The sequence below is a fragment of the Vicia villosa genome, linkage group LG1 (genome assembly GCF_029867415.1).
Source record: "Vicia villosa cultivar HV-30 ecotype Madison, WI linkage group LG1, Vvil1.0, whole genome shotgun sequence".
NCBI lineage: Eukaryota > Viridiplantae > Streptophyta > Magnoliopsida > Fabales > Fabaceae > Vicia > Vicia villosa.
In genome coordinates, this window is record NC_081180.1 from 220155712 (window position 1) to 220166219 (window position 10508).

At 32.7% G+C, this 10508-nt stretch overlaps 1 protein-coding gene across 1 annotated transcript; it reads left to right on the top strand.

Annotated features, from left to right (window-relative positions):
* The first annotated feature begins 4728 nt into the window (after positions 1-4728).
* Positions 4729-7698, top strand: LOC131595214 (ervatamin-B-like). The gene is made up of 4 exons (XM_058867516.1): positions 4729-5224; positions 6126-6352; positions 6456-6593; positions 7471-7698. The coding sequence occupies exons 1-4, from the start codon at positions 4729-4731 to the stop codon at positions 7696-7698; spliced, it is 1089 nt and encodes a 362-aa protein (XP_058723499.1).
* The last annotated feature ends 2810 nt before the right edge of the window (positions 7699-10508 follow it).

Genomic DNA, 10508 nt, shown 5'->3' on the forward strand with positions numbered 1-10508 from the left:
TTAAATGGAATAATTCAAAAATAGATGAGATAAATAGTAGGAAGGCGTATAATTAGACTTAGAGATCATGGGCCATGTTTGGAACAAGTTTAGATCATGAAAACATAAGCCCATTTGGAAAAATTTTAAGTTTGCTCATTATTTCTCTTTATGCGCTTCTTCAAAATTGCTAAACTTGCTCAAGCCGTATCTTACTCGATTTTCATCATTTGAGAGTAATCTTTGGCTTTTTAGAAAGCTTAAGATATCCTCTAACATCTCTATTTGGTTTCATCTCAATTGAGTCGACCATGTTCAAGTTATGAGAATTGAGAAAAAATGACGTTTTGCGATCTTTTAGAAGGACCTGTAATATTTTGGCTCATATCTCCCAAATGGTGCATTTCTGGCCTTGGCTTGTGAGAGACAAAATTGTAGAGAATTCAATTTCCTTCAAAATGAGCTTTGGTTGAGGAATTTATGAGAAAGTATGAGAGAGTTATGGCTGGTCAAAGTTCAGTTGACTTTTACCTAGAAACCCTAATTTAGCAACTTTGTACTTTTGATGATTTCTGATCTTTTCTTGATGAGTCATGATCAAACTTTGATCAAATGGTGAATATAACATTAAAATGTTGATGTTCACCAAAAATCAGAAGTTTTGACTGTATTCTGACCATAGTTTGACTTTTAGGTCAACCAGTCGACTATTGATCGTTTGGACCATTGAGTGAGCAATCTTTTGAATAAGAGCTTGAAAATTGGTATGAGAAATCTATGAGGCATGTGAAAGGCCATGAAGTCCATTTGAAATATCATAAGTTGATTATACTTGGAGAGAATCAAAACCCTAGTTGAAGGCTTGTTGCTTAGGAGACAGGTAAGTGAGCCTAATTCTGATATAGCCTTGAGCAATTGAAGATCATGTGAATCAAACTCCATTGAAATATGATGGGCAAATTTTGGGGTATGACAGACACGCTAACTCAAAATCCTAGATGAAGGAAATTGAATTCGGATGAAGCTAATTAGGCGCAAGTTCTAAATGATTAAAAAAAGAGATCTAGAAATCTGTGAACGACATCCTAAATCCCATGTCCCGGAAGACGATTTCATACATCGGGATTAGGTCGGTTGCATAGGTGTTGCACACTCGCTCGTCCACTTCTGGAACAGAAACTACCCAATCGTTCTCGGCTAGGGTAGCACCCATTACTCCACCAACTTCGGTGTGAACATCCGCGCAGTCTGTAACAAAGAGGGACTCCAAGTCTAGCACCTCAGTGGTCACCCAGTCTTCTACGAAAACATCCCGCTTGACGGAAGGATTAGCTGAAGAGGACGCTGAAGTAGAGTTAAACATCATGTCATCCACTGGATCGACCATTTTCACCTGAAAAGCAGAGGTAATAAGTGAATTTAACGATAAGTCAAATCCACCCATCCCCTGTCGATCAAGTGAAAGGGCGTAAATTAGTCCGGAGATAAAACATCGGCCCATACTCTTACTCGTGGAACAGATCACTAATCGAGCCGAAGAAGGAACGAACGGGTACAACACTTATTATGGCGCCTATCTCCATGATAAAAAATATCAGATGAAAAGCCCTAAATTAAACCCAGTTTCCAGTTGAAGCTCCACCGAAAACTCAAAGAGTTCATGAGAAAACTCATGCAATCTAACAAAAGGGAAGAACGTCAACTGAAATCTCAGAAGATTTGGCCCCAGAACGCTACTCCTAACGAAAAAATAACGTCATACTCTCAACAGCAGCAATGAAGAAACTTGCACTGCCACCGTAAACCACCAACACTTGGAAAGAAATTTTCTAAAGTCCTCCTATAACGTGAGAAGTTGAAGAGACTGACGGCGACGACGACAGCGGAGGAAGGAGCAGTTACAAAAGGCTCAGGATGAAGAGAGAATGTAAAGTGACAAATGGACCCAGAGTTTAAATATTTATAGGCGGCTAAAAACGCCCACGTGGTTCGCATGCCTAGACTCAGAAAGGGGAAAAACCATCATTAAACCCTAAACCCTAATCCCTAGACTAGCTATCATTACGCATTAAATGTTGCACGAGGCTCGAGGTGAGCACACATACGCCATCTCTCTACCTTCAGCCAATTGTTCATCTCCTCGTCCCCTGCTCACAACACGTCATCCAAGATATTCTGCTCGTCATATATACCTCTTCCTCGGCGGATCCCATAATGTTCGTTCCAACAAACCTTAAGTCATTACTCTCACGCTCGGAAGCAACGACTTGGTGGGCTCCTATTCTAGACTAGCCCAATTATCTTAATTGGCCCAATCCGCTCATATCCAGGAACGACCCAATAAGCATTGGCCCACTTCTTCAAGCAAGCCAATGATAAAACTACCCTTCTGACCATCCGCCGAACATAACTAACATTGGTTCCCCAACAACTTAGGTTCATTCGAGCACGCTAGTTCACCGTCCTGGCCAACGGCTAGTTCCCTCTGCCCGGATAAACTAAGACCTATTCAATGGTCTCCATTATTTTGGGCCCTGGAATTACGCCTAGGCTAACAAATATAGTGTGACCTAATCCCCACTGAGGAGAACATTATATAAATAGCCCTCTACGCCTAGAGGGCAAGGTAATCCAAACTTTGCCCAAAATTTCATACTTTCTATTGCACCCTTGTTCTCTCTCTCTCTCTTACTTTGGCATCAGAGTATCTTGCAAGTTCAACCCCCTTTTTTCTCAATCATCACCGAAGATTAAGCCGTTCGTTGTTAGCCATCTGTTTTGCTCATCCCGAATAAGTTAAATATATGCTATCCTGACATTGTAGCAAGTTTTTAATTGTCTGTACACTTCTTTTATTTATTTTTATCTAAGTTTGCTTTTGAAAACTTAAAAGTTATAACAACTAAAAATCTTTGCCAAAGATAGGATTCGATTTTGAAAACTTTAAAGTTAAAATAATTCAATTTTTTTTTACATAGACAGGATTCGAAACCCCATTCTATAACTCATAAAAGTGTCTAGGAGTATCTAATTAATAAAAGTGTGATTGTCATCTCTAATAGAGACAAAGTGAACTAAAAATATGTTCAAAGTTAATATTTTATTTCCATGAAAATAAAATTCTGAATTTGGTAATTATTTGGTAAGAAGTCGCAATAAATTTTTTTTATCGTCAACACTATCTAATTATCACTCTATAATCTATATACATAAATAAATAATATTTTTTCCTTTCTTACTAAAATATATAAGACTTATCTAAAATTAAATATATAAAACTTTATAGATACTATAAAGGCATTTATACGAATTCTGTTTATTTAGATGTAAATAAAAATAATTTAATTAGATGATTTTATAAAATATATGCATAAAATAAATTTAAATAGTTAGAAAAAAAGTAGTAAACTCGAGTAAAATAAAGTTTATTCTATCTATTGGTCTATTTAATGGGGCTAGTAATAATATACGGATGACATATTAATAATTTGTACTGTCTTCTTATTTTATTTAAAGATTTAGTTTTTCAATTATACATGGATGACATTTGGCTTATATAAAAATATTAATGAAAAATCATTTTATACATTTCCATAAGATTTTGGTATACTATTTTTTGAGGATTATTGTCAGGTGAAAAAATAAGTATAATAACTTTTGTTAAAAAAGTGAATATGTAAATTTTATCACTAATTTTAATTTTGATTCTCGAAACTTTTTATTAATAAGTTTCATGTGAATTTTAAAGTGACCAATAAACAAAATAATGCAGCAAAATACGTGTAAGGGGATCACAACAAATTTTTTTATAGATAACAATATTTAACCCTAACTTAATTAAGTTGCTTATCCAAACATGTCCTAAACCTATAAAAAATTTCTAACAATGGAATGTTCCTCAAACTCAAGTTTTAGATACCAAGTGAAAAAAAAAAAAACTGTATATAAACATAATCGTTAGAAACTTCTAGATGTTTACCCCATTAGGCTTATTATACAACCAATAAAGCCAAACAACCTAACTATTTTATTGTAATCTGCCAATGGATTATCCTGGGAGCTAGAAGAAGGAAGAATCCAAGTTAAAGAAATATTGAAGGATCGTTTTTTTAAAAATAAATATACCCCATGGATTCTCTTAAGATGGCTAGCATTTGTTCTTGGGTTTGGCTTTGTTGAGGTTCCAACAATGCTGTATTCTTGTCTTTTTCCTATATATTCAGCACTTATCAATAAAATAACTAAAATAATAAGCATAGAAAATTCAGTTCCTATTGGAATTACCGTCTCTAGCTGGCATCAATTACCTCATTTTCAACTTCAGAATATGAATAAACAAATATTTCTTTTAATTCTTAATTCTTTTACAATTAATATATGAATCTTAAATTTCTATTAAAAGAAACAAATATGTCATTATTATAAGAAAAAATGACTTTTCAAGTTAGTTGATTAATTGATATATATAATAAACTAAAAATAAATATTTTCTTACAGTAATAAAATATTTTTAATAATTTATATTAAAATATGATATTCGTTTTCAATTTTTTATTTTTTAATTAATTTTTTTTACCAAATCCATTAAAAGTACGTCCACCTTGACTATTGTTTAGAAATCACATTAAATGCATTATAAAATGCAATCTTATCTAATTATGAAAACTAAGTCGATTTAATATATGAGGAATACATGTCTTTGCATACAACATTTTATCAACAAAATCAGACAGTTTGAATAAAACTACGATGATTTCCCAAACCTCAAACCTAGTTCTCTTCTTCATCATATTCACCACATCCTCATGTATTTCTTCAAGTACATATGATGTCCCAACCATTAAGTACTCATCCATATTAGGTCCAAACCATGATAAGCTTCCTACTCAAAATGAAACTAGAAAACTATTCCAATCATGGATGAAAGAGCATGGAAGGGTCTACAAAAATGTAGATGAGATGGCAAAGAAATTTAATATTTTTAAATCCAATTTGAAGTATATTACAAAGACTAATGCAAAGAGAAAATCACCTCATGGACACGTTCTTGGTCTTACCAACTTTGCTGATTGGAGCCACAAAGAGTTCAAAAAAACATACTTGCACAAAAATGACATGTCCATGCATAATAACACGATGAAGATGAAGATGAAGAATGTTACTACTGTATCATGCAGTGCTCCTAAATCCTTGGATTGGAGGTCGAAAGGAGTTGTGGGTTCTGTTAAGGAGCAACGCACCTGTGGTAAGATTGTTGTGCTCCTTTATTCTTAATATTGACATATAATCATGATTTTAAATTGTGTTGCGGTTGTAGATGCAGATGTTACCATTCCGATTGTTGTGGTTGCTTTATTGCGCATTACAGTTATTAATATAAGAAAATTTGTAGTTTACAAGGGAGAAAAACCCTGGAAATGTCTAACCAACTAGAGTGCACATAAGTTAGCATTCAAAATGATGAGACTTTTTTGTGAAAGGAAAATATTCTGAAAACCTGGTGATAGTTTAAAAAGATTTTAGGATAAAATCCTTAGCAACTTAATAATTTTTTTGTAATAGAAATTTTTATTTTAAATATTAAAATAAAATTTATTGATGTATTCTATATTAATATTTTTAATAATATAATTAAAATAAATAAATATTAAACAAGTAGAATTTTAATAATTTGTAAAATTAAAAGTTCAATATAATAATACAAAAATAAATATTGCAATAATAAAATTTCCATTAAAATTAATTAATAAATAAGTAACCATATATATTAATGTATTTACTAAATAGAATATGGATATATTTTGTAAAATAGTATATTTTGGATAAAAATATTTGAGATATGGAAGGTAATTGATGAAAATATTTGAAGAAATATGAATGAAGTTGTATGTGTTATTATTTTTTATAAGAAATTTGCATTTAGCTGAATTTAAATCTGAAATTTTGAAACGAGCACATTTTTAGGATTCATACCTCACGACATGGCAACACACAAACACATGATGTGTTGCTAAATACAATTGAACTCGTGATGTTAAATATATTATGATTGCGGTCTAGTGTGGTTTCGGGTTGGCTTAAGATTTGAAATTTTATTTTCATAAGAGAAAATAATCTTTTTATGAATTGCATTTTGTTTTTGTTAGGGAGTTGCTGGACATTCTCAGCTGCAGGTGCAATTGAAAGCATAAATGCAATAGTGACAGGGAAGCTTGTGGACCTATCAGAGCAAGAGATGTTGGATTGTGAGCCTTCGGGTGATTGCAAGTTTGGATATATGTCCAAAGTATTTGATTGGGTTTTATTAAACAAAGGAGTTGCATTGGAAAAGGATTATGTTTATACAGGAACTAAGGGTGTTTGCAACTCACAGGTTTTATATAACTTTCATTATTCCACTTTAAAAAAAAAATTATATTTAATTTTTTCTAGTTTGTTATGTTAATTTAACAACTTAATTTATTTATGAATTGTAGATTTCAAACAGTGAAAGTAGTACCTTTGATACATATGATCTCGTGGAGCAATCAGATAATGGATTATTGTGTGCAGTTGTTAATCAGCCAATTAGTGTGTGTCTTTATGCACCTCCAGACTTTTATCATTATTCACATGTAAGTATTACTTATAAGATTATTCAAGAGTTTATATATTTTTTTACACTTTATGAAAAAGAAATTTAATAGTAAAGTTGAAACTATATATTAAAAAAATAAGAAAGAAGTAAGAATTCGAAAATAAAATCAACACAAATATCACCAAAAGTGTTCAAAGCAACCGCCCCGATTAGCAGTCAAAACAAAGAGAAATAAATAAGAAAAACCGAAAACTAAAAAAACTACCATTGAAAAAAAGCCAAAAATTCACCACCCGCCAACTAGTGACTAACCACTTGGCCAGACGAACCTGAGATATCTGATGCATACGAATCTCTAAAGAGCGCAAGCGGGAAGAGGGTATAGTTAATAACCTGTACAAAACAAAATGAGGCCAGCCCCCTAGTTTTCTTGTCATTTTAGTGGACTCCACACTCAGTCAACCAGAGAAATAGCAAGATCCAACGAATGGGCTTGAACCCACTTCCAAGACAAGCTAGTAATCATTGACATCTAGTGATTCATTGTGAAACTTTTCTCATTTTCCAAATAACCCTGACCAAATGCCAAATCGAGATCAAGGATAAAGACACGTGTTTCCCAAAATTTAAACCCTGAAACAACTAAAAAAATTCAAGAATCGAGTGCGGGCAAAGGCCCCAGCCGTCCAATCCACCTAAAAACTCAATACCGAATAGCAGAAACAACCTCACACAAAGCAAATAGGTGATTTGTTGACTCCTCCTTCCCACCGCACACTAAACACCATCGAAAACTAAACCCGGTAGAACTTTGCATCGCAGGATATCATTTTTAGTCTCTCATAAGTAGGTCTAAAACCATACATAATAATAATTTCTTTTTTATTTGACAAATATGACATATTTATTGGCAGGGAATATATGATGGTCCTAATTGTCCAGAGAATTCTGATGAAACAAATCACTGTCTGTTAATCGTGGGTTATGATTCAGTAGACGGTCAAGATTACTGGATCTTGAAGAATTCATGGAGCACACATTGGGGAATGGAGGGCTATATGTATTTGAAAAGGAACACTAATAAACAGTATGGGGTGTGTGCAATAAATGCATGGGGTTTTAATCTAATCAAACATAATTGAAGGGGCTAAGAATATGTTAAAGCTAAAATTCAAAGCGGTTGAGCATGGATCAATAAGTTATTTTAAAATGTGAAAGTTTCACGCCTAATGATATAATTCATGGCAATAAAGTGATTGATGATGTTCTAGATATCATAAAACAACATGATTAATGAACTTTATTTCTTTCACTTTCTTATATTTATTAAGAGTTGATCATTAAAATTTTGTAACAGAAAAGAACAGTGATTTGATTATCTAAACTAAACTCTAGATAAAGCAAAAAAAAAAAAAAAAACTAAACTCTAGTTGTTGGACTATTAATCTTGAATGCTATTGCAATTTATTTTCTTATTGGCATGCATGAAACACACGCGGCCCCTTCCAATAAAGAGATATATTCATCTTAACATTTCTAAAACATATCAGTATCACTCGATTCATAATAATGTTTAGTTACATTAACAAATACATCCTCCAACGTTTATTATAAGAACAAAACACTTTTTTTTTTTTTTTTAAGTTTGTTAAATAATCAGTGTATTTGACTTATATAGAAATCGATTCAAATAATAGTGACTAGAATAGGATTATTTTTTCTTATAATAGTGACTAAACCGATTCTAATAATTAATGTATACTAGCTTATTATAAGAACAAATTAAACTTTTTCTTTTTATAGTGACTAAAATAGGATTATTTTCTTGATAATAAAATAACTATATAAAATAAATTTAATGTGATATGAACTTTCTAATAAGAATTTGGTTCAAAGATAAATGGAAATCATTTTTATAAATTGTAACAAAGGTATTATATTTAATTTCTTTTTTAATATAAAATTTTTTTTACCAAAAAGTAGTAAAATAAGTCCACCTTTGACTATTGATTAAAAATTATATTAAATGATTTATAATATCAAAACTTAGCCAATCATGATCTACTTTTATAAATAAGTGGAACTAATATACAATGAATACAATATGAAGTATATTACAGAGAAAGTCACCTCATGGACACCTTCTTGGTCTTACAAACTTTGCGAATTGGAGTCTCCAAGATTTTAAAAATGAAAAATGCTATTTGTACACTAAAGTGTACACCTACACCGTATGTACGGACGGCACTATTATTTTTAACAATACTCAGAGGTGGACATTACAACTCAGAGTAAATATTTGACAATACTCAGAGTAACATGAAAAAGGGCATTACAACTTCCATATAATTAAACAATACTCATGTCATGTCATAAAAGAGAACGTCAAACCAAACTTATTCAGATCATCATGTTAACACAGCGGAATATATTTAATATCTGAATAATCAAACAACCAGTCATAGACTTAAAACACCAACATAAGCAATCCACCCAAATAAAAGAGTTTAACAAGTAACTCTAAACAACGTTCCCAGTGCTACACGACTAGAGCATGACACGGACCCAACTGACTCTAACGAACTACTTGACGAGTTAATCCTCACCAAGTACGAGAGCTACTCCTAAATCTGAAAAATAACAACAATAAAGGTGAGTCTCATTCACATTTAACTAATGTTATAAGATATAGATAATAAAATATCAATCACATATCATTCATCCAATTACAGTTACGATCAGATTCCCAAACACACAATTAATCACAACCAATACACAATCACACGTATTATAACATTGGACAATCTTCCATTCATGTTATAATAACACAAGTAACCAAATGCAATGCAACTACATGCATGTGGTACCAAAATCTAGGATAACCCATCTCACCGATCCACCATCGTCAAGGATACGGCAACACCCACTCACTAATTCCACACAATGGGAATTAGCTACCACTGATCCACCATCATCAAGGATCAGCCACGTAATAATTATGAAATGCATGTATCAACCATAACATGCTCATCATCCACATAAACCAACCAAATGTCATAATCATCAACCAATACAGTAATCAATAGCCACACATAGTTATGCTATCCTCAACCAAATAGAATACATATTTTACATCAACAATGTATGTGTAACAAACACCAATTACAACCACGACCTCATAACGGTAAACATTCATTAATGTACCTGTACGCATAAACCACCACAATTAAATAAAATCGAGTGTTTTTAAAATAATTTTAGATCACGACCCAAAACACTATTTTATTATGTAAATCATTTGATTAGCTTTACTATGCTCAAAACGGCACCAAAATCAGATTTACGGTTTAAAAGTTATGCCTTTTTAAAACTTTCCAAAATGGCTTGTCACTAACAGCACGCGGCGCCAAGATTGGTTCGCGGCGCAAACTGAGCGAGTAAAAATTCCTTAACCTTCTGCCAAGCACTTCGCGGCGCAAACATGTGTTCGCGGCACGAAACCAGAAAAGAAGTACGCTGTCATACCCCAAAATTTGCCCATCATATTTAATCATATTTCAGTCCATCTGACTTTCAAATGCTCAAAGATCTCCAATTGCTCAAAGCTACCTACCTCCTAAACGAATGCCTTTGAACTAGGGTTTTGATATTCTCAAAGAGAAATCAACTTCTGATACCTCAAGTGGACTCCATGGCCTCTCATATGCTCAAAAGGGTCCTCATGCCAAGTTTCAAGCTTTGATTCATAAGATTGCTCAGTCTACAGTTCAAATGATCAACAGTCGACTAGTTTGACCTAAAAGTCAACTGTGGTCAAACACAACATCTTCAGTGGCAAGGGGACGAAATAGATGAAAAAAGATAGGGTTTATAAGTTACAAAAATTCAAAGAAAGCTAGGGCATGAGAGATATTTGGTCGCAGCCATTATAAACCAGTTTCCTGCATTGTGT